General features: G+C 45.7%; 1 protein-coding gene across 1 annotated transcript in view; it reads left to right on the top strand.

The window, feature by feature from the left end:
* Positions 1-2,937: 2,937 nt before the first annotated feature.
* LOC116942023 (furin-like) overlaps positions 2,938-26,204 on the top strand; it is a 58,232-nt gene continuing 34,965 nt past the window's right edge. Inside the window, exons 1-2 of the mRNA XM_032953550.2 lie at positions 2,938-3,979; positions 22,915-23,013. Of these exons, the coding sequence (XP_032809441.1) occupies positions 3,797-3,979; positions 22,915-23,013 (282 nt within the window). The 5' untranslated portion in view covers positions 2,938-3,796. The remainder of the gene's footprint in view (positions 3,980-22,914; positions 23,014-26,204) is intronic.

Below are 26,204 nucleotides of genomic sequence, written 5' to 3'. Positions count from 1 at the left end.
GTCGTGAAAAAAATCTGACTGCAAAAAATAATACACGATCCACTTATAGATAGCCCACTGAAATAACGGGAATAATGCAGAAAACGACATTGGATATCAAAGCCTCCACACGTCTCCCGATAATATCAACGCACTTAATAATATTCTAACTCTTTCCTCTTTAATATATATTCGATCCATCGCTTTCCCAATACTAGATGTCTTATCGCCACCGCTGTCGGGATTATTCACGTGGCCTTATAATCCAGCACCGTGAAGGCAGCCAGGGTTAGTGGATCGCACCCAAGCTGCAACATTCCCTTTACGTCGGCGTCGAGATTCCCATACTTTGGCTCACCAGGAGACGGTGGTAGAGCGAATGTGATGGACTCCATCTGTTCCACCCGTACGGGATAGAGTGTTGCCCCCTTACCACGCATGGGCTCTCACCGAGCGCTGCGGTTCCCTGCGACGTGTGAACACTCGTTCATTTTGCCGAGAACACCTTGATATATTTTGATTTAAAGCTTTCGTGACTGCAGTGATTTTACCGAAAGAACCAAGAAAATATATTTTATTGTTTCCCTTCAACGTGACTTTACCGAAAGAACCAAGAATATGAACACCTTGATATGTTGAGGACTGCAGAGCTGGTGGGAGAGGGGGGAGCACCAGTTCACTGTTTGTCTGTGGTTCCTCGCGCCTTTGAGTCGTTCTCTCTTCGAGTGAGTGAATACCGCGCGTTACAAGTTGTCATTATATTATCAATCCCCTATTGGATCGCCGTCCGTATAATCTGCAGAACCCTATACAAACGGGTTGTGCACTTTCACATTTGGGGTTGGCCTCACAATGCATACAATCTCAACTCTGACACCTGTATTTTTGGAGTTTGCATGTTCTTCTCGTGGCCGCGTGGATTTTTTTCCTCCGGGTCCTCCGGTTTTCCCCTCCACATTTAGAAATATGCGTTTAGATTATATTGTTTGGGTCTTTCGGTAAAGTGACGTAGATAGGTTGAATGAAAATAACAAAAAATAACGACGTTTCGATCATAACACAAGCGATCGTCATCAGGACAATCTAGAATCAAAATATGTATTTATACTGGAGGAATCCGAGGAGCTATAAAACTTTTTCACAGATGTTCCAGTCGGGATGGGTCAGAACGGTACAATAACAAAATCCGATCCTCCCTAACGCTCATCCAAACCATGATTTTTGATACGAACACTATCATATCACAGGTCCTATTAATATCCCCAACTCTTATTCATTACACTAACCCTATACATATATCTCACCCTATCACTGACCCTCCTCGTAATACTATCCACACCAAAGTCCATGATCTACCCTGGGTTTCATTCTCAGTTCTCACTTTAAAACCCAGCAAGTTAATTTCCCTTGAAAAATATACAATTCTCAATGGGTTATCATTATCAACCCACTGTTGGATGAAGCCTCGATCCTTGCCAGGTTAATAATCCACCTGGCATCTGCACAGGCGCTGATTTCAACGTTCCAATCCTTGTTTGCCCACTCCGTTATTGTCTGGCACAAGATGATACACTCCCTTGTACTTATACGCCGACATTTGAGGTCAAACAGTAGCTAAACAAATAGTCACTTGCACAGGGCTGGGAACCTGGCCGCCTTCGTTCGATTTCCGACCACATCTAACACCAGTGGCGAGTGATAATCTGAACCGGTCCAGGGCACCAAACCCAAACTTCACCATTACTCGTGATTACCAGCGCGGTGAGGTATGGTCAAACGGCGTCTTGCGATCGACGCAGCGTGACGGAAGAGGCTTCACCCAGCCGTGGGTTGACAAAGGACCGCGGATTATGAAACTTGCTGCTGCCACTGCAGCGCAACAATTCTGTAACAATGCACGTCGTGGTGTGGTGGCTTTGCGGGCTGAGCCTGCTTGCTTCACGCCTACAATGTGGGGATTAGCTAGGTGGCTTTGGGGGGGGGTCGCGTGACGCGAACGCGGGACTCACGTACACAATCTGCCACAAAGGGTGGTCACTTCGCAATGCTGTCGAGACAAACACCTCTCTGACAGCCCACACGGAGACTGGCCGCGGCACACGAGGGGGTTGGGGGGGGTGTGTCCCCCTGCAAGTCACCCACCCAAGCGTTTCGTATTTCACACACCGCAACAGCCGCTCATTTAATGTTGAGTCGACCTAGGGGGCGGCCTATGTATGTTGAACCTCTCTCGCACCGTACGTAGCCAACCGTGCTCATAGGAGGTGCCGGGGGAAAGACAACAAACTCAAAACAAAAAGGCCATGGCCGGGAGTCAAACACAAATTGCTTTGATGTCCATAGCACGCGTGAGCTAACCACTACGATGTCGCTGCCATGCAGTGCCGTATTTTTGCACAGGGGAATTGAGTTGTCAGGTCCATACGGCGTACAGCCGTTTCAATAGGGGCAACATTTTTTTGTCTATTTGATTGTGTTTCTCCCTTGTGATGGGACTTTGGGGCCGTCCATAAATGACGTCACGCGATTTTGGACGTTTTCTGACCCCCCCCGCCCCCCTTCGTCATACGGCGTCACAAAGTCAGCTCCCCCCTCAATTATGACGTCACAAAGCTCTGCCCCCCCCCAAAAAAAAAAACATGCTTCAAATCACTTTAAACTATTGTCATTGTAGTGCGTATTTAATGTGGCGCTGCACTCTGATGTTGTAGGAGAAAACATTTATTAAAACAGTCTATTTAATTAAGTAGAACGTGTTGTCTATATTTACTTAAAGTTGCGCATTTGAATGTGACGTCACATTTCTCAACCCTCCCCCCTCGTCACACATCGTCACAAATCTCTGACACCCCCCTCCCCCCTAGGTGCGTGACGTCATTTATGGACGTCCCCCTTGTGATGGGACTTTGTAGGATGGACGTTGAGATTTATAAGGGCACGGGGTGACCAATAAGGTCCTGAATTGGTCTGTAATAAGGTAGGGCAACTGTAAGGGGTTGACAGGTATGCAACCTATATAAAGACCACCCGCGTATAGCCGTAACAGACGTATACAGTCACACACGGAGACCTGGGACCCAAACCAAACCTCCGCACCTTCGTCCCCGGCTCTACGCAAATAGGCAAGAGCAGTCTCGAGTTCCGTCTCAAATTCCATCTGCGTGTCCACTCCCAGGCTGGCTGCTGTGTGTTTCCCTGGATGAATGGCGTGTCCTTTTGGTGGTGGGAAGGGGGGAAAAAACAACACATGACTGTACAAGGGAATGCACTCATGTGAAAGTTAGTATCGCGCAAGATATGGACGGAGATAGATAGAGACAGAGAGACAGAGGCAAATATTTGTTCGGTATGACTTCCTTTTGGACTCATCCGTCCCTCCCTCCATCAGACCCTCCCTGCATTCATCCCTCCCCTGCGCGCCTCCCACCGCCTCCACACCGCGCGCATTCACCCACTCGCTCCACTCGCTGAACGAGACCAAACTTTGCTCGCTTGGCAAGAAGCGCCTTGGCGAGTTGTTCTGTGTTTTTTTTTGTAAACCGTGGCTCCGCCGCTGTCCGCAAACAGCCACGACGATGTTGCCGTCGCAGGTCACTCGGTAGCAGAAGTTTGCAGCGTGTTAGACGGGGCGGTGAGAGGTTACAGGTGAAGGGGCGAGAAGAAGAGACAACAGAAGAGACGCATCCACAGCAACCAAAGCCTTCGGTTTTGTTGTTGTTGTGTACACCTGTAACTCAGCGGCAATCCGACGCACGACAGCCGCAAGCTATTGCCAGCGCACTGGGGTGGCGGAACCTGGCCCCGGTGTCGAACCGGAATGCCGATGGTTCTCGGGGATATGTCGTTGATGCTGTTGCTGCTGCTGCTGTTCTGCGCCACGGGACGGGATGCTGCTGCGGGCCCAGCTGAGTTCACCAATACCTGGGCTGCACAGGTGCGTGGTGGCCCCAAGGCGGCCGTGGAGCTGGCTGAGCGACACGGACTCACTTACCTGGGCCAGGTGAGAGACACAACAGTGGCCGTGAACGTGTCAGCGTTGCGCTCCGGGATAATACAAAAAAACATAATCTGAAAATGCGCACAACTCGGTGGTCGCGATGGGGTTCATGTAACGCTTGCAATACAAATGCTTCTGGATAGTAACTGTATTGATCTGGGAGGTCCCATACATAAGTCAGGTGGGATCATTTTCTTTGTATTTGCCGATAGCACGGTTCTGCTGATATTCTTTAAACTTCTTCCTAGGAATACCTAAGTGGACGGAACTCGGATTTGTTTTGGTTGAAATGCAAATATCTCGTACAACTTCATAGCTAGAAGGGTATGTTTATTGCTATATTTGAAAGGACCTGTATAATTGTTTGTGCTTTCGATTTTACAAACGGTTCATTGTGGAAATAACGTGGGTGGATATGCCGTGCACCTCATATACCGTAACGGGGTTTTTTGAGGGGGGGTGATCCATAATAATGTAGGAATACGTGAAAAAAACTTGATTTGGCGCTTTTGTGACTGCAGGAATTACTCTTTGGTTCTTTCGCTAAAGTCACGTAGAAAGAGGAAAAATAATACGTCAAAGTCGCACTCCCGAAAGTGCAAAACGTGAAACAATGCGGAGAGCGATGCTTGCCTTTGTTGTAAAACTAATTATTTGGTGACACTGATTTGCTAGTGGTGCGCGTTGCTGCGTAAGAGGTTTAATTTCCCGAAATGTCGCATGTTATATAATTTCCCTTCAAGGCAGAGTGTTAGTGACGAATGTGTTGAGTTTTCCTGTGACTCATGAAGCCGCGTCTCCACGCTGCCTCAAGAATGACACTTTGCCGGGCAGTCCAATGTTAGTACTTGCTTTACACGGCAGCTTATTGTGGAATCTGAACTGTTGTTGTTGTGGTCTCGGTGTTTAAATAGTTACGTTTCTTTAAATTTGGTTTTAAAAATGTATCTTTGAAATAATAAAAGCAATACAAATAACTTGACATGCTGCAACTGGGTTAAATTGGTCTTCATGGAAATACATGTGGTTTTATTTGGGAAATGGCTACACCCTTGAATTAGCCCGGTATTTTGAAAACACCCTGTATTTTACAATTGTAAAGGATATACATTTGCATTCTGTTAGGTGTAATTATATGGTTATTTTTCATCCACTGGATGTTGCAAACTATTCTTGGTCGAATTAACACAACTTAATTTTAATAATGGAGGCTGAAGCAGAGGACGTGGTCAGTGCATTGCGCCTTGAACCCAGCGATGCGAATTTGATTCCCAACCACGGCCAGCACCAGTCGTTAGCAATACATGAACCAGTCCTGGGTTTCCCCCACTTCAGCAACCCTCACTGAGCATGAGCAGTGCGGTGAATAATGTCCAAACAAACCCCGTGGCGTAGGGAGACTTTCATCCAGATCTAGCAATGGATCGAGAAAAGGACTGTACATTTATTCAAACATATGAATGCATTTTGAAAACCTCAATAACTGGTGTAAAATGTATCTTTTTTTCTGGTGGTGAATTGTTATTGTTGTTAGACGATCTTTATTTTAACCTTGGTCGAAGCACATTGAGACAAAGGGATATCTTGTTAAAAGATGACCTGGGTCACAAAGTACTGGATGATAAATGGAGTATATGATAAAGTCATTTACAGGAACACCAACAGAATACCATCAATACCAATAAATAAAGAATTTAATATCTGGTACAAAAGATGTATTGTCGGAGGTATCAACAGAAGGTGTGTACAGGATTAACTGCACGTGTGGAAAATGTTATGTTGGGCTAACAGGACGAATGATCAGCACAAGACTAAAATAACATCAGAGAAATATTAAATTCTCCCAAATACAACTGTCAGCGGTAGCAGAAAACGCGTGCCAACAAGGACACTCAATTGATTTTGATAATGTTGAAGTTCTGTGAAAAACTGGCTACTACTGGCCAAGACTAATTATATAATCTATCGAAATTGAAATAAAAATGTTTTTACCGTTCGGATAGCTACCTCCTTAGTGCTTCGTAGAAGCGAATCATCAAATAATACATTATTTAAATGCATGCCTATGAAGGGCACCATACTTCAATAGAGATTACCGTTAGTACGGCTTTTTTAATACACACAATAGACAGGAAGGACAAGCTCAAAGGGCTCGCATAATGCACATGTATAATGTACGTTGACTCAGCAATGCCCCCCCCCCCCCCACTTTGTGCAAGAGCGCAGAAGAGTGGTTACACCACAGCTACACCTCTATATAAGGAACGAAACAGTTAGACTTCTCCACAAATCTTGCTGTCGCCTGATGAAGCTAGTTGTAATTACTGGCGAAACGTCGTACTCAAATTATAAATGTGGCTTGGCTCTCCAACACACCGGTGTGCTGTACTAGTGACGAATTGGCATGTTCTGTTTACGTGACAACCCTTACTAGTTGGCTGTGTCGGGTGGTGGCGGGTTTTAACGACACATATTTACGCAATCCAACCCAAAAAAAAAACCTTATGGATGATATTGGTCGCGAAAGCCTACGTGTTAAACAGATTAACCATCTCATGTGTCAATTCTGAAAATCAAAACAACAATGTTTCCAAATGTCTCGTACAACTTCATAGCAATCACAAATATTATCATAGCAATCCACCACACTGGGCTTGATGCATGTGAAGGTTTATGTAAATTTTTAAATGTAAATGCGATATAAAATAAAACGTAGATATTTTTAAAAGCAGTACTATATAACTCCACACACTCACATTCATATGGTCCAATGATTGAGTCCAATAGTCCATTTTAAACTGACCATGAAGGATGAGTTTTGTATGTTGTAAAGCAGTTATGTTAATTATTCCACGTGTATGGGACATCAGGGTTAAAACTAATACTGTAATGCCAGATATAGTCATAAGTTATGTTTAGGATATAACAATAATTTTGAGGCATGGTATAAGTGTTGGGCTGCTAAACCAGATAAGAGTCATGGTAATTAATTGCAGCGGCTTTTTCGCAGTTGTGCAGTATAGAGCTTACCAATGTATTTTCGGGTTCTACTGAGTGTCGTTCATTTTGATCTTTCCCTGCACCTCCGATTAGCACGGTTGGCTACATACGATGCAAAATAAGTTCACCGTACATACATCGTGATACTCAACATTCCACCTGGCGTGTTGGGAGCTTCTTCAGGAACTCGGAGAGCTATTCACTGTAATTTGTAAAGGTCTCGGAGTCGAGGTTAAACCAATTTGTATGGCTTCTTGACAGCGGTTGTCCTTGTAGAGAAATCCTGTGCAATGTGTATGTTGTTTCTGTGTGTATAGAGGTTTTAATGGCATTTGTAGTTGTGAAGCCGTGGAACATACCTATAATCCAGAGCTCTGGACGCAAGGGTTGGTGAATCGCATGCAGATTGTGTGAAGCTGCCAACCTCCTCTGTGCGACTCGGTGGCTAGGGTATGGCAGTACAACCAGCTGCTTAATGAGCCCATCTGCACTGAACTTTAAGTGTTATTACCTCATATTCATGGAGTATTTTCTTCGGGTGTTCAGTTTTTTCCACCAAAATGTTATAAACCTCCACCCATCCCTTCAAAAAGGAATTTGACAAACATGTTAATGTAGGACCTTCCATATAAAAAGAGTCTTGATACTCAGTGAAGCTTTCATATATAATTTACTCTGTAATAAAATTTATTTAATGAGGTCAGAGACCATAAAAAGATAACTAGGTGGAACCATTACAGTAATGAATGAACGTATTTATAGAGGGCCTTTCATACCACAGGGTTCGAGGCACTTGACACAAGTTAGGATCAAGCAAAACATTTCCAAAGACAAACGTTGTAAAACACTCAGAAAGTAATAATTTAAAAACAAGCAAAGAGAAGGAAAACAATAGTAAAACAGTAAAATAAGCATGAGATGCCAACATGAAATCAGAAGGCTTAAATTACAAAAATAGGCCTTAAGCCTTGATGTAAAAGTAGCCTCTGTGGACAAAACGTTTGACACCATCGGGCAGAGTTTCACGGTTGTGGAGCCCGAACACAAAAAGTCACCTCTGTGTTGTACAGGGAAATTATGTAAAAGTATTTCGTATTTTTAGAGTATTATATAAATACAAAAGGTAGGGGTTTTTTTCCTGCCAAGAGTAACATGTACATTAAAATCGTCAGGTGAAATTTTTTTGAGAAATGTTTTTTGTCGAGGTTATGACTGTTACGGGTATTTTTAATTCACCGAGGAAAAAACAAATCCGTTTCTTCATCTTCTCATTGATCTGAAGCAGAAACAGAACGGTGGCTGACAGTTATTGGACTATTCACTGTAAGTTAAATATATCATTACAAAAATTCCAACTTTTGTTTCTGATAAAACTTACAGATAAATCAGTCATGATTAATGTTTCACAGTTATTGGGTGGGGGGGGGGAAATCTTAGAGTACGAAAAAAAACCTTATCACTGTGGTATATTCCGCATGGTCAATTTAAAGGTGTTGATGACATACCCGTGGACATATTTGGCAAATAAACTCGTGCGTCGTTGGTGTTCGATGGATTTTTACATCGCGGGACCTTGAAGGATGGCAATGGCTTTTGGAGGCCCTCATCCATCAGTGAATTGATCATGGTTGCTGCGTTTACATAGCAGTGTGTGTGTGTGGCGAGATATTAACTACCTTCAAAGGGCTCGCATAATGCATCATGTACGTTGCCTCAATAACCCCCCAACCCCCACCACCACGTGTCTCAAGAGCGCAGAAGCGTGGTTACCTCTATACAAGGAACGAAACAGGTGGACTTTACAATTCTTGCTGTCGCCTGATGAAGCTAGTTGTAGTTACTGGCGAAACGTCGTACTCAGATTGTAAATGTTGTGGCTTGGCTCTCCAACACACCGGTTAGTGCTGTACTAGTGACGAATTGGCCACGTTCTGTTTACGTGACAACCCTTACTAGTTGGCTGCGTCGGGTGGTGGCGAATTTGGATGCTAGACACAAGCCACTTCGTTGAGCTATAATTTGTGGTCAGGTCGCTTCTGCAAAAGAGCTACACAGCTCGGTGAGCCTTACCTGGTAAAACGTAGGGAATTCGTGCAAACCTGTGCTTTTTCCATTAGACTAAATAAAAATATTTCCATCTCATTTGGCCACAGTTATTTATTTGAGGTGCCACAGTTATTTAGTTTTAAGTGTGTGCACACTCACACTGCGCAATGAGGGCTGATGGAAACGTAATTTCATCACGATTTACTTTATACACACATGCACAGACACTCATCTAATATTTAATACACAAGTATGATTATGATGAGTAATGCAACATTTTTTTATATTAAAGATTGAATTATGTATAATATATATTTATGAATACTGAAATATGATTCTCATGTGATTGCAAAATTTTTGTAAAAAAATATAATGCAAATATTCTGGTTACATTTACATGCAGGTTCAAGATCTCGCCTACCGTATCAGTACTGTGGAGTGCTTGTGAGTGTCTGTGTGGGGAGCGGTAATGGAGCGGTTCCTGTGCTGCGTTACGAACCTGGCGACCAGGGTTCGATTCCTCCTCATGGCCACCAGGAGTGGCAATTATCGCAACCGGTCCTGGACGTCCCCTAGGTTGACTCAGTCTCAAATGACTACCTGGTGTGGTGTGTAAACATATCCATGAGGGAGATAAAAGCAGCCGTGCGTGGTGCTGGCCACCTACCCCCCTCATGTGCCATGCCCACCTTCATCGGTACTCGCTTAACAGAACTTGCTTCTACAGTCTGTTAAGGCTATATGGGGGGGTCTTTGTCTTTGTGGCAGCAAGTTGGACGGACTTAACTCGATAGCAGGCCCTGTCTCGTTCTTCAGTGTGAACACTGTATGGAGAATTCAACATTTGGTTGGGTGGTAATAGGTCCCAAGGCATCTGTACCCACTACCACTATTAGAACCACAGTAGCAAGCCACAACCATGTACCGCTGGATGAGGACCTTCCCCAAGCTCTGCAGGTCTGTGGGGGTAATTTGACTATACTTCACCACGCCGGTCAGTCTAGCTGGTGACGTTTGGGAATATAGAGGAGAGGAGCATTGTGAAGTACAAATATGAATTGTGTTGCATTGCACTCCTCTGTTGCCCACATCATGGCCTGTCGATCGTCTATAACCTGTGTTTTTTTTTCATGGTGGTTGCCCATCCAAGCACTATCCAGGCTCAAAAAAGCCTGCTTAGCTTCTGAGATCTGAGGAGATCTAGCACATTTCGGGAAGTTTGGTCTCCTTATGCCGCAATCAAACACGGGTATTTCGTGAACACGCATGTGCATTCAAACAAAGGGATGATAAGATTCTCGGAAAATTACCGCGATTATATGAGATGGTTTGGTTCTATGTAGCTATTTTTTAAAGGGACTATTTCCCGAATAGAAATTACGCATTCAGTTATGACACCGCGTATTGTTCGGCATGACGTCCGACGTTCTTCAGGACGTGAAGTTCTCGAAGAAGCTCCTGCTGGGATGCGAGGCGAAGTGCCGGACATGGCACCGAAAAATACGCAGGAGCAATGCCGAAAACACATTGGAGAGCCATGCAGGACAACCGAAAAAAATAATTGCCAGTAATATGGTGACACTGTTGACTGTCGGATCACCATTACAGGAGTCGATCCGTCATGCTGCGCATGGCTCCGTGTGAGTCGTGTGACAGGATCCTCTCTGGGGATCACCTCCGTTGGGAGATGCGTGCTGGTTGCGTATTCAGTTGCAGACCCCTGTGTGAGGTACCACAATGTGCATACGCAGAGGCGTCGTGTTCCCCCGGCGTTTCTGGACAGTGGCCCATCAAAGAGCCGAAGAGATCATGAACATTTACAATCATCCTTTCACATTGGCTATGAAAGGGATACAAAACTAAAAACCTGTGAATGAATACCGTTGTTTCCTTTTTCCACAATGGAAAATAGATATCACACTGTTCTTTTTCAACACTAAATGTCTGTTTCCATTTTATCACCTGTGTATGCATTTTAAGAAAGAGATACTATTTTCTGTGTCATTCGGTACATTGTCCGTTTGTATTATGAGCCGTATTGGGATTTCACTGCATAGTGAATCTGAACATTCCGTTTCAGAATACCAAGTGTGGTTTATGGCCAGACCATGATAGGCTCTATTCTACGTAACCATTGGCCAGTGACACGGACGTCGTCAATTCTGAACTCTGTGCCGTCGATAAAATGCCTGTGTAACAAAAACAAATAATGACCCGAATACACGCATTGATAGCAAGAATCTTCGTTCTTTATTTTTATTGGGGCGTCACGATGCAATGATTCATTGATTGGATAAAGCTCCACGCTCATGACCAGTTGCATCGTGAGCCCATGAATGAAAGATGGCTTGGCGAGGCCTTCATCCAGGAGTAGACAGATCATGACTTTTGATGATAATAACACAGCTCATATTACACGCATTCAAGATTATACATTTTTTCATGGCTGTATAAATAGTGTACAATGGGTTCAATTGACCGTTACCGCCAGAAGTGGCCGTTGCATTCATCTCAGTAAAAATAAGAAGAGAGAATCGATTCTTGAATAAAATCATAACCCTGAATTTTGACAATTGAATGTAACCCCCTTCACCCCGCCCCCTCACCACTCTCGAGAAAACCAGGAGCTTTTGCAACGTGTGGTGGCAGGAAAGCTTTGGCTGAGGGCATTGGAAACAGTGGATAAAGGCGGCAACTGGTTTTCCCTGTGCAGGTTTTGCGGAAGTGTGAAGGTGGGGGGGGTGTTTGGGAAAATGTGTGCAATGCTTTGAAATCGCAGTATATTTATTTTCTTTGGTCCCTTCGTGGGTGTTCGCCATTGACCAATTCCCAATGTTGCAGCGTTGAAACGCAACAGGAGATAAATGTGTCTCATGAATACCAAAGGCAGGTTAAATGCCCGATCAATTGGCTGCTTAAACCAATGCTAACATTTTCTGCAAATGCATGACAGAATAATAAATATATAACGTGGCCACAATCTTGGTGGCCGATAACTAGGCTATGTGCAGCGATGTAATGTGATATGTAAGTCGTGCCCAGGAAGACCGATAAAATGTTCACAAAAGGATAATAAATAACAGGACTATACGTCTCCTTCATGAATCCATCTCTCCACGTGAAAATAAAAATCTCAAAGTATTTCTTCCACAACCCATCAGCCTTTACGGCCTTCTGCATCATTTCAACAGCTTTGAGTTAATGCAAGCAAACTCTCGCTCGGCCTTGACATGCAGTGTCTCATCAGCAGAGTCGAGCCTTCTTGCTGGTTAACTGCTGATCTCAATGACACGAAAAATATCACTTGTCACCATCGCTCATTTATTTGTCTATATATCACCTTTAGTGGTACAGCTCTTAACTCGCAGGTTGCCATCCTAAAGCGTGCAGTAGCTGAATCAGAAAATCAAATCATTGCCTTGGTGGAAAAAAAAAAATTCCACTTCATGCTCTCAGGCTTGCTTTCCTACATGTTACGCTTGCAACTGCCTCAGTGAGCCACTGCCTCACCCACTGATATGAGTTGGGGTTTTATGTTCGTAGATTTGAAAAAACCATACATCAGTTAACGCTGCACCACATGCACTCTATCAGTAAAACATATGCACGTACTAGTTTTCCTGAAGGTGGATGATGGTTGGATTTCAGATGTAATAGCTATACATGAATATTCTTGGTTTTCACGTGCTGCTTTTTCATATACAGGAAAGCACGAAATCCAAGAGGGCCCTTTGTCAATAGCTGTGACGATTGTCTATTGTTGCAAAACAAACTCGCATGCATGCAGGCATAGAGGACGCCAAGGCTGTCAACGAACACAATTTTTGTGTATTTTTACCAGTTGTCATTATTATAATATGTAATTTGCAAATACAGGGGTGCATATCACCAACTTAAAATATATTTTGATACACGTATAACATACACAACTTTGCAATGGGCAAATATTGTCATGTTTGTGAACAGTAGGGGTCCACCAGCAGAATTTCATGTTGGCAGACCCTGTACAATTACGTCTACAACATTGCACAATCTTCCACGGTATTTTTTTCTCCACTGAAAATGTTGCGTACAACCATGGTATGTAAAGATTATTGGAGTCACATTAACAGAGTTCGTGATCCACCACACAATGATTTACCCCCTCCAAGTGATTCAATTAATTGTGCCAATCTAATTCAAAATTACATTCTCTCTTTGTTCACATTGCAGTGAATATAGCTGTAGTGCTTGCAGGGCCCGCGTGAGCTCATGACATACAACTTATACGAATTGAAAAACATCGACTGTTACGCGATGTGACGCACGCATCAGTGAGCAATAAAAACCGATAACGATCGATGCTTCCTTACGATGCCTCCACTTAATCGATATATTTTTTTCTGCGTCATCATTGCAAGCGTGCCGGAGGGGAATTTCTGGGTTGAGGACAATGACATGAGTGTGGTTTACCGTATTCAAGATTGTTGCGCTCATAATACCCGCACAGCCTCATTTAACGTGTGGCATCAGCGTGGCGTTAAATCCAACAGGGTCTGAAGTCTTCCTCATTCGTGCAGGAGGTAGGCTCGCCTTCTCGCACCCCCCCCCCCTCACTCTGCGTGTTGCACAAGAGCCCCTGCGTGCGTATCAGAAGCTGTACTTGCTCAACCACAGCACACATGTCCCACCCACACATCGCTCGACCTTTTTCTTTAAAAAAAATAAGAGAACCAAACTGTTTCTGCCCCCGAATGACAGTTGCGATGTGGCAATCGACGGCTGTTCCTATATGCAGTGAGCAAGCTTGCCTTATGAGTGTAGAGGCCCTGGGTTTTGAGGCCTCGTGAAAAAAAAGACTTCAAAAACAAATGTTCCGTCGGAGTTGGGACAACGTTTAATACGGATTTTTATTTTGCTTTGAGGCTAAAAGTCTGCATAGTTAGTACGGTTATTGTATGTGACATTCATTGCACAATTTTACTCATTTGATTGCCTTTGTGCCAGTTGACCAAGGGGCAAACACAAACCAACACTGGGCGGTCAGTGTAGAGGCTACTTGATAATTGATGACATATGCAATATAAAGTACTGTACTGTGTATTAAATATATTTGTATATTTTTGAGGAATGGTTTAAACAAGTCAGGTTAATTGTAGAAGAAAATAATTGTCATGGGTGTATGGAATTCAGTGGTAAGAAGCAGCCCAGCCACTCAAGTGAAAAGTTGGCGTGGCTTTTAGCTTGTAATGTGCATTCACCATTTGGCGTTTTTACCACCTCATCACATTTCGTCAGCTTGGACGCCACCATCGCTTGGGTTCTGAGCGTCTACACCTCCTCCTTATTGACTTGCCTCGAGGCGGATTCGGATTACAGCGGTCGGTGCTGCCCACATTTATTGCAGGCCACCAGTGAAAGTAGACCACTTGGAGAGCGGTCAGGTGCTACGTTACGAAGCCTTTCTTGGCCCAAATAAGTCATGCATGCTCACGATGTGTGGCAGAATCTGTCACGCCACGGGGCTCAAGTCCAGTCCTCATACTGGTTATGACTATGGTTGCAGCTCATGTTGCCACCTTTGGGGTTACAAAAGAAAACCAGGACATGCCACGATGGGAAGATGAATATATCACAAAACCGAAAGAGGTGAGGGTCATATGTAAAGACATCGTCTTGAGTGGTGTATAATTACCCAACTGACGACTTTCAAAGGGCAGCTACGATCATGGGAGAAAAAAAAGCAGAGGAAGTGGCACACCTAGTTGGATCATCATGAGAAAAATAACGGAAATTGACAACACCGCCAAGCGACACTGAATTTGCGTTATTTTATACATCCTAAGCTTTCTGTTGTTGGTACCTGTAACATTGGCCTATGAAGTGCTATGATTTCTAATTCGTGTGCTGTGTGGGGAGCACGTGCGGGGGGGGGGGGGGGGTAACCGGCATCATACCTGGTTGCCTTCCTCTTAAACCAATGCTAGCAGAGATGACGATCTGTTTTTTCAAGGTTCAAACGGCAGCTTACCCCTAAATTGTAAAAAAAGAGACGTAAGAAAGACAAACAACATGAAAAAATCACTCAGCCTTTGAGCGTTATGCAAAATGACCCATCAGCATTTCCCGAAGAAGTGCATTGTGGTCCTCGTGTCTTAGGTCAGCGTCAAAATAAGTTTGAGTCAATGTGACTGACAGTCAGGCAGTAGTGCTACAACTGTGGACCGGTTTCAACATTAGGAACCCCTGATGGATTTTTTTGTCATCATGCGCAAAGGCTGAGTGCATTCAAAACGTTTTTGCGTTGGTTATTTGAAACGCATGGATTTTCCGACCTACACATGATGGGGATTTCTCGTCATGTACATGTTTTTAACTTACATTGTAATTGCACCGATAACAAGATTTGCGTGTATATCAATACTCGTGCATTCGTTTTTTTTACGTGTATATAAAGAAAACACAAATATCCCAAACCAAAAGCCCTGTCGAATCATGGCAAGTCTCAGTCGTGTTTATAGTGAGCACTTGTGAGGCTTAAATGGTGAATAGTAGTGCGGTAGTGTTGCTCTCGCCATGCCGTCTCTGTATGTCAAGTGCTGGCGTTTGCTCACCCCATACCAGATATTAATTTATGGTTGGGTTTACCTATGGAAGGCCCAGGACAGGCTCGGACACCACTTGACGTATGTAACACAGGTCGCCGGGTTCATAGTGCAGTGTGTTACCCACTGCAAACATACAGATCTCCCGTGTAGACTTAACAGAATGTCCAAGCAAGTCCTTTTAGCGAGGACGTATGAAGGCTGGCAGGGCACACTGAGGGGGGTGGGTGGCCAGCACCACACCGGGCTGCCTTTCACTCCGTAGTGGCGATGTTTACAACACCGCACCAGGTACTCATTTGGGGCTGAGTCGACCTAGAGGAGGCCCTGCACCGGTTCAGATAATCGTCACTGGTGTTGGCCGTGAGCAGAAATCGAACTCGGGCCACCGGGTTCATTGTGCAGCGCGCTCACCGCTACATGTATCGCTCCCCACGCTACCCACTGCTCACACATACATGCATACAACAAAGATATACTTCCCCCATAAAGCCTTTCACAGAGTTGTTGGGGCAAGTGTTGTTCGCAAGTTCCTATTAAGGCCAGCAAGGCAAAATAAACAGAACACACACACACTCACACACGCTTCTTTTAGGCAGCTCAGCCCCTTTAGTCACGTGTTGACACACGCATCAATCTCGTTGTTAAAATAACCTTTCAGTCCTCCGTTGTATTAGTTTTATTCATTAAGCAGCCTTTTATAACGGTGAATGCTCGTTGTGTTTGTTTTATATGTTAAATATACTCTCATGATAATGACAATTCCATTTTTTTCTGAGGCTAAGCCCCGTGGCCGGATGCAGCTGCAAACGTTGTTTGCGCTGCGGTATCATATTCTGTGTTAAGTTTGTTTTAACGAGATGACCGGAGGTTTCAATGACGGCAGACTTCAGTGCTTGCCGAACCCCCCCCCCCCCCCCAATTAAGGAGGACAGACTTGACTACTGCGCAGGGTTGATGCAGCTGCCCCCACTCACTCTATCGGCAACATTGCCCGGCTTCTGCGTTTCAGGCTCACTGGCAGAGCGCCACTGTTTTTGGGTGTTTTTAAACAATCGGATGACAGCAGACAGACATGATGACCCGCTAATTTAAACATGATGCAAGGAAGCACTAGCCACGGGATAGCTTCGTAGAGTCGTGCCTTCATTTCCCGCTGCATTGGGGAGGTGCTTTTTGGGAAAATGTATGGCTCTAGAGCAAGTGGTGCTGTGGTTAGCGCACTGAGCTATGAACCTGGCAAACCTGTGTTTCATACCCAGCCGCGGATATCTTTGGTGATGAGTGATATCTGAACCGGTCCTAGGCGCCCCTTTCGCCCATCCGCGTTGACCAGTGTGGTGAAGTATGGCCAAACAACCATACAGGAGTGGATTGACAATGAGCTCTAAATTATGATAGTTATGGCAGACATTTCCCAGTTTTGTGTCCAGCGTTATGGATACCATGAGTACGGTAGTGTGTTCCATGTTTGTGGATATAACAAAAACAGGCTGTGCGCACACACTAATCAGATTTGTTTGCGTGGCTTCAGGTTATGCAGTTTTAATAACAATAATAATAGCAACAAAATGTTGGTCGCTCCTGAAACTAGATGTATTTTTAGAGCAGGAAAAATTTAACCTTTTACACTCAGGGCAGATCTTGGTATTTATAAAACATCTCATTCAGAGATGGATGTGACCTGACGATGAACATGTTTTATTTTTAAGAAAGCACAACGAATTACAATACAAAGCACACACTCACAATACCAAAGCTGTTCGCTTAAACAAACGCGGATTTTTTTTTTTATTTGGGGCAAGTAAGCTGATGAGATTAAAAAATACGTGTATATACCCATTAATATATTGAGTACACGGAACACAGTTTTGCTTATACTTAAAATGTGACAATCCCATATCCACATTTCAGAGCCAGGGAAGCAGATGGCCACCAACTGGGTAGCCCACGTTTTTGGTCCACAGGTTATTTTGGATTAATCCGGAGCTTGCAGCAAAGGTTTTATTCGTCAAACCCCCTTGTGCTCAGCGTGCAGCCTCTGCTTTAATTAAGGCCATTTTATTTGAGCTATGGTCTGAGATTACGATGCCATTGTTTTGTATTTAAATAAAATTACGTTTAAATTATAATCAGAACTCTAAATCTTGGTTCTTTCGGTAAAGCCACGTAGATATAAAATAAAATACAAAAGAATAACATTTAATACAATTTAAACTAAAACAAATCTTAATTAATAATAAAAGCAAACAACCCACGACGTTTCGATCGCAACACAAGCGGTCTTCTTCTCCGCCTGATGAAGACCACTTGTGTTGCGATCGAAACTTCGTGGGTTTTTTGTTTTTATTATTTTCTATTTATTATATTTAAAAAAATTATATCTACGTGACTTTACCGAAAGAACCAAGAATATGAATTCCTGCAGTCACGAAAGTTTCAAGTCAAAATTAGAACTCTGTTATTTGTCTCAAAGTGTAATGTAAATAACACGTATGTTTCAGTTCATCAGCCTATTTATTGCCTTTGCAAACCAATGTTATCCAGTAGCATTTTGATTAATAAGCAAACTCTGAACCGGTTTTTACCTTATGGGTCTCATCAGCAAATGTCAGGCTCGTTAAAGTAGAGCTCTATGATTTTACTAAGTTCATGTTGACCCATCTGGCCCTTCCTGGAATCAACCGGTTACGCTCATAATGCTGCCCAGCAGTTATTGGGACAAAAGACCAATTCAAACACTTCATGAAAAATGAGAAAAGTGTGTGTGTGCGGACTAAAAAACAAATACTGTGAAAGTAATAACACATGGCAAATACGTGGTGTGTAAAATCGCCTTCGTGTGTGTATTATTTTACTCAGTGTTTGGGACAGATTGTCCACTCTCTGATGTGATTTCGGGTTGTGCTTTCGGGTTTTACCACGTTTTGTTTGGCATGATGTCCGACGTTTCATTTCACATGCTGGCAGCTTCTTAAAGTAGTAAAATATTAGCAACCGTTTTGGCCAGATGAAGACCCCTCTTGGCTGACAACTTGACTGACGAGGACAGGCCAAAGAAATACACTTTACAACCTCCGAGGCTCCAAGCAAGCTTTACACTTGCCTGTAAGGGCCGCATTTTGGACATTTAAATGGCGCGTTGTGGCAACGCAATCAAACGAGTCCGGAGTTCATCACGAGGCGTGAAAATCCTCCACCGCGTCCTTAGCAAGCGTATTGTTCTGGTCGGCTTATCGCCCAAATCATCCTGCAGTCGCAAATGATTCTCTTTAACAAATATTACTGGCGCATCAGATGTCAAAATGACCAGTCCTAACCCGCGTCAGCTCTCTCCATGTATATATGTATATTTAGCCAACCATGCTAATCGGAGGCGCAGGAGAAGGACAACAAACTCAACATAAAAAGAAGTTCTTCTTGTATCCATTGACATGTATGTTAAACGACATAGCAGTTGAAGTGGGTGGAGCAGTGATGCCAGAGGTGAGTGCACCGGGCGCTATTAAACTGGCGGCCTGAGTTTTATTCCCAGCCACGGATAACGTGAGCGATAATTATCTGAACCGGTCCCGAGAGCCGCGCTTGGCCAGCCCGCAACTGGACCAGCGGGGTGAAGTATGATCAGACAGCTCCAATGACCCATGTGGCGTGGGAAGGCCTTCATCGAGCGGTGGGTTTGCAAACCGATACGTCGTTCTCTTCAGCAGATTGTTAATCTCATGTGTATAATCATTTGGTCGTATAATGGGAGTCCGTGTTTGGGGGGGGGGGGGCGTTCCTATCCTTTCCTCTTGAGCAGCAGCGTTTCACCTCATGTGTGCGCGTGTTTTTCTCAAGTGTGTACAGTAGCCAATGCTTTGTAGAGCTACAACTGTCTGAGGTCTCAGTGGCCCCTTTGTTTTATGAGGAAGCAAAAAAAAGGCACAAGCAGGATGAAAACTGGTGCAGAGAAGGTGGTCCCACTCTACGCAATATACCGCAAAGCATATTTGGTGGCAAAAAAATTTCTAGCTACGTGACTTTACCGAAAGAATAAAAAAATACAAAGAATATAGCTTACGGTTTCTAAAATCTTGCTAATGCAACTGTCGGGCTGCATGAATTCTCATCTTCGAGTTCCGCACAGACCACCGATGTCTTCATATCCACTTGTTTACTTTGAACTTCGTATGCTCGCCGTACGTAGCCAACCGTGCTAATCGGAGGCACGGGATCGTAATCTAAGGGAAAATGAAAGCAAACTGGTGTCACTTGAAATTCAACACATTCGTCAATAACACTGCCCTTGAAAGGGGAAAAAAAATGTTTCGTAGTGATTTATTAAAATCTGTAAATAAATGTCACCCTGCTGCATGGTCCAGCCATGGGCTCCTAGCAATAACACCGCCAGTTATAGTCAATATTACATTGCATGGTGAACAATGTATTTTGCCCAGGTAGCTGCCTCTTGCAAAGGTACTGTAGATGCAAGGACATTCCTCTCTAAACTACATTAGGGTTGGCAGCAACTAGATGTGAAATGTGCTGAATCGAGTGATGTTGCTGCCAAGATGGAGAGAAAAGAAAACCCAGCTGGCCGATTGATCCAAGGTTTCAATTATTTAGAAGAAGAAAAAAGCAGGTAATTTGAGCCTCGCACACTTTTTCGGATAGATTGCGAGGTCTCATGCGAGGTCTCGCAATCTTACATCACATTTTCCATACGCCCAATGGCTTTTGATAGATGTGGTCAAGCAGGGCCAGGCAAGAGGAAACGGTCAAAGCCTGCTTATCACCGGTCAAAGCCTGCTTATCACCAGTCAAACGCCAGGCGCAGAAAGAAAGAAAAACCCCACTTCGTATGTTTGGGCACAAATGTCCTCTGGGACTCTTCCAAGCATTTTGTAACTGCGCCATGACCCCTGGCGCGCGTGCGCGCGCGAACTACTGAACCCTCTGGCCATGCCACTGCCTGGCGGGGGGAGCGCGCGCTCGTGCGCGTGTACACAACCTAAACACGCGCACGCGCGCTGGTCCGTGCAAATGCTCGATCTCCCCCCCATTGTTTATAATGAGACAACGACGGCAAAGATATCAAACCCCCTCCTCCCACCTCCCCGTATATCCTTAAACAGAGACTGGGGCTAATGCTTTGAATGATCACCACCGAATTCACGGCATCCCACGAGCACGGGTGGGTGTGTCCAGCACGACGCTTGGCTGCTTTTGTCTCCCCGCTGTTGATGTTTTTTTTGTACACACGGCGCGCCAGGTATTCATTTAAAGGCTGGGTCGACTTAAGGGGTGGGGGTGCTCAGGACTGGCTTTTGGATATTTGTTCTTCGTGAGCTGGAATCGAATTCAGGTCACCAAATGTATATCTCGGGATGCGTTTAACCACTACACGACCGCCCCCCACTCACTCACCCACGCACGCACCCACCCACGTGTTTGGAGGACTCGTGGACTGCAACCCAGCCCCCACACAGTACAGTGGGTCGTACGGGCAGGCCATCATCCGCCGACCTGCCCTGACAAGTGCTGGTATTGCAGCATTGTTTTTAAGAGTTCACTGTACTGTATAGTCGTTTATGATGGCACACTCCGTGGCAGTTACGTGTGACTCATTGTAACACAGGGGAAGATATAAATAAGTGGCGTCGGGTAAAGGTGCAACCCCGCAACGGTTGGGGCCAACTTTCTCTGGAGGAAGTTCTATAAAAGGTGGCGCCCTCTCTAGGGTGTTAGAGCGCGTCTCATAAAGTGTTCTTCAGGTGGACGTCTGTGTGGGTGCAACCTAAAACAAATTGGGAATGAAAGTTGCCATTGTAAAAAGGCATTGCACACGTATTGGTCAGGTCCCTCCGTCGTCTGAAACCCAGGGGGTCACCAGCTCCATGTGCCCGTGCTGGTGACCCCTCTGCCCCTGCCCACCCAGCGGTGTGAATGGGTGCACCGCAGTCCCATCGAGCAGATTGTGCGTGGTGGGGGTAAAGCGTGGGTAGTCTCTCGCCTCTTCAGAGACGTCCGACCAGCGTGGTAGAGTATGCCCACATATACCCCTCTAAAGAGGGCTCTCCAGAGCTCCTTCTAGTGGAGGCCCTTCTGCCAGCAGTGGCAGCACCTCGACCGTTGACACAATTTGTCATCTGTCCAGGGCCGATAATGCTTGTAAAATGTTGGTACAGGTCAACAAAACATGTGTCCTGTGGGTTAACGGGTACCTGTTATACGAAAATGGGAATTTCCTACCACAGGCTCAGCAACGTCTTTATTTCGTTTTGGTCCCGGTTCAATGCATGTACCTTGAGCTAAGGAATGAATATAAAAATATCATGTCATGCATTGTCCAAAATATTACCATTTTTTTAATTTCGCGGCATTGTTATTTACAAATGTGTCTTTTGTTTTTGCGAATTGTGTTTGTGACACCACTGCCAACGCAGCAACAGCATCACCACCACCAAATAATTGAGCGAAATAAAATATGAATCGACGAACCGGTGCACTGCACTGTTAGGACTCCCCCCTCCCCCCTCCCTCCCCCCCTCCCCCTGCTGTCCGCTCCTTGTCTACGGCCCGTTGACCGTGGCTGATGCCGCGGCGCTGATGCCGGAGTTGTACACCTCGCGACACGAAGTTGGGCCATGTTGAAAGCGCGCACCGTACACGCGGGACGCTCGTAAGGCGCAGCGGGGCGCGTGAGTCCGCACGGCACAATGCTCCCCTTTGTCCTCGCCTTATAATAATGACATTGTCTCATCATTCCAGTGTCACAGGTGCATCATATCACGGCCGACGTGCCAGATAGCGGCATCGCCTCTCGAGCCAGAGACAGCCTCTCTCTGGCCGAGCTGTGTTGGGGGCGTCTTCTTCATGTCATCGGTGACTGCACCGGCGCGCTATGTGTGACACTTCGTGACACACTCCCGCGAACAATTCGCTTCGGTCAGCCCGCCTCGGTTGAATGTGCTTAGAGCATTCGTTTCTTTGAACCCACAAGATGAATCACCTGTCTGAGACTGCGCAGCGTTGCAATAATTTCCACCCTCGCCTTTTGTTGCTCTCCAACGTGTTGCCAGCTTCCTCCCCCCCCCCCCCCCGTGCTGTTCAGCACGGTGTCTGACGATTTGGCCCACGTGCTGAATAAGCTCCCCAGCGCGTGGAGCGAAACGTCGGACACCGTGCCGAACAACGACAGCGGTACAACCAGACAACCCATCGGAGAGCCGCACAGCACGACCGTGGGAAAAACACAAACGCAGTTGCATGACGCCGTGTTTTTGCCTTTGTTTCGACACCACCCCCCCCCCCCCTTCGTGACAGATTTTCGAAGACTACCATCACTTTCGACACCACGCAGTGGAGAAACGCTCGCTGAGCCGGCACGAGAGTCTGCACACGAGGCTGCGGCAAGACACGGAGGTAGCAAGCGGGTGGCGTGTGACGGAGGAAATTTGTGGCCTTCACAAGCACACGCGTTTGTACCCAGACGGGATCCCAACGTTAATGGAATGGCTAACTTCGTGAACACTTATTAACAGCGCCTCCCCCCCCACCCCTCATTGTTGCAGACTCTTACCACAAACACGACTGTGCGGAATCGAGAGGAGAAAATGTGAAATATTGACACGTCCGGTGGGCGGTTTCCACCAAAGCACGCACAAATAAATGCAATTAAAGTAATAGACTCGCCTCTACTTACGTAAATATACCAAACGTGCGCACAGCCACGCTCATGATGAATATAAACAAACATGAAAAGTTCGAGCAATAGATCCATTTTCTGCCAACTGTTCAGCTCAAACCTTTCTCCTTCCAGAAGCAGAGGGAGCGTACACAAAACCACGAATAATTTTCCAGGGAGATTCGAATGTCTGGTTCTGGTCTTTCCAGCGAGAGTCATTGGTAAAAGCCCGTGCTTGTTCGCGTTTAAGCGCCACCTGAGTGACTGCCTTCGGGCCAGATTTCCTCTGTGATGCATTGGGCCCGCCCACTCGAAATCCTGCCCAACCGGTTTTCCACCACCACCACTACCAACCCCCCCCCCCCCCGCCATAAAGGCAGAAAACATTAAACAATTTGTTTTTCCACTGTACAGGAAACTTTGCGCCATGGCACAGGCAACACGTTGTTATAAGTGATCATGGTTACGATATGTGGTGTGTGTGCGCGTTTTCATCCTTGAAGTACACTAACTTAGGATGTATGTATATCTATTTGTATACATGTGCAATAGTATGTTTCTGCACGGTCCTTTGAGTCAATCCGCTGCTGGGTAGTGGTCTCCCCGCGCCGTGCTGGTCGTGGGGATTATTCTACCGTGGTTCACCACGCTGGTCCGTGTGGGTTGGTGAAAGTGGGGATCATAGACCCGCGGGGGCATTGTACGGTACAACAATGGATTTTGCTGCACTGTCCCCTGCTGCTAACAATGTAGCCCTCCCCCGCCGCAGCCTATAGCACCTGTTTAATGAACGGTAGTTGCCAATGCGAGTGCGAATCAGGCTCAACCCCGCTTCAGCTTCTGAGTTCTGACGGATTCGGCCATCGGAAATTATCAATGGACTCCCGAGTATATACACCGTGTAAGGCAGCCGCTATCGCCATCTAATATAAAGTACTCTGCAGTATGTGTAAAATAGCGTTGGTCCAGGAATACATCTGCAGTATATTTTAGTTTATTTCCTGTGAAAATGAAAACCAAGAGGAAGAGCCTTTGGAGGTGGATGAGACGGGTGAAAGATTCACGTTTATTTAGTTTAACCAGGCGAGAAGTCAGACCCAGTACGGGGCATTGGTCTGCTAGTAGGGAGTGATGATCGCCGTCGACAATCCCAATTGAGTGATGAGACAGGCTCAGGAGGTTATGTTGATGTTGGTGGGAATTGCTTTTACACGTGTCTTTGCTATTTATTTTAAAACTCTGTTCTTGGCAGTACGCTTGCTATCCATGTAGCAAATTACCTACATCGGTGACAACATACTCCAGAGCAGTGGTGGGCAACCTGTCACCCACGGGCCGCATGCAGCCTATGGAGGCCCTGCTGTTGGCCTGGTCTAAGTGTACTTACGGTGATGCGTGGGTGTCACGATCCTTGCCCAAGCATGCGGTGTCAAGCTTGCGGCCCGCTGAGATGGAGGAGGGACGCTCGTGTGGCCCAGTAACTCGTCTGGGTTGTCTTACTACTGCTCTAGAGTCTGCCTGACGCGGGCCGATGTTCTGCTGAAACTCGAGCCAACAATAAACAGGCTCCTTCAAAAACATCTGTCTCCCCACTTAGAAAATTAAAACGGTCCAGCAAAATCTGGACCGGTTTCGATGCAGTGTCTGATTTATCAGAGCAAGCCCGAGTCAATGCTGATGAACTGCCAGATGTTACAGGCAAGGAACCATCCTTTAAGATAGGGATCCTAGTTCGACTGTCAGAATAGGCGTTCCAGTAAGATGGGATTTCTGCCGTGGTGTAATGGTTATCGCTCTCGACTTGCAATCCAGAGGTTGCCAGTTCACCTGGCATGGGACTTGAAGCAATTGTGTACGTTTCTTAAATCCCCAGGCATCTGTCCACCCAGCAGTGCAAATGGTAGACCACTAGTTCGTCGATCGGCAACGCAGGTCGTGCGTGATGGGGCAAAGTATATTTACTCCCACCTCCTCCAAGATGCCTTACCAGTGTGAAAGGGTCGGGCTTAATAGCCTCTACAGAGGTGCTCTCGTGAGCTCCCTCTAGTGAAGGCCTTTTCACCAGCAGTGACACGAGCAAGAAATTGCAGGGGCCGCACCTTTACCGTTTCACCAGCAGTGCACCTGAGCGAGAAACCACAGCGCAGACTGATAAGCCGCAGTCGGCCGCGTTGAGGCTGGCGCCGTGGCACGCGGGAACACTGATCGGCAGCGCGATCTGTTTGGCGGTGGTTAAAAGATCCAGCTGTGGCTGGCTGCGACAAACGGTGCCGTAAATGCACGCGTGCGACGATCGCTGTTGTGCCGTTGTTATGACTGAAGAGTTCACAGCGGTCGTCTCTTCTCATCTCATTCGACTTTAATTTGTATCGTTGCTCTCAAATGCTTTTTTTTTAAGGGACGCTGCACTCCAATGTGACCACCACCACCAACAACAACAACGATGACAAAACCACAACACACAAACACACACATCCCTTGGCACCATGGGAAAATATCTTCTGATATCTTTAGCGCTCTTGCATTTTGGTGAAAGAAAAAGAGTCGATGACAGCGTGAAGGCGTTTGGTGGAATGAGTACGGGGTGAACTTTCCTTGCCCTTGCCACCACCCCCTCGTCTCACAAAAAGCCACTTTTGGAACCGTTCCAGATGGAGCTTTCACGGAGCTTGCACGTTTGCCCCGGCCTCCCAGGAGCTGTATTCACAGCCACTTGTCAAGCCGACACCGCACAGTGTACGCCTTTCATGGTTGACGTGGCAAAAAATCATTCTCAATAGGTAACTGTAACGAGCAAAATGGCGTTTACACACTTAATCATTAACGATAGCGGTGAGTGTATAAAGCACCGGAGCGTATGTCCCGTTTTTGAGGGCGTTGTTAACTTATTTATTGGTCAGTTGCCCCGAACTGCATGCAGCGCAGGTCC

The sequence above is a fragment of the Petromyzon marinus genome, chromosome 13 (assembly GCF_048934315.1).
Source record: "Petromyzon marinus isolate PM22_M1 ecotype Great Lakes invasive population chromosome 13, UKy_Petmar_22M1.pri1.0, whole genome shotgun sequence".
Classification (NCBI taxonomy): Eukaryota; Metazoa; Chordata; class Hyperoartia; order Petromyzontiformes; family Petromyzontidae; genus Petromyzon; species Petromyzon marinus.
The sequence above is the reverse complement of the archived record's forward strand: the minus strand, read 5'-3'. Positions and strand labels throughout refer to the sequence as shown.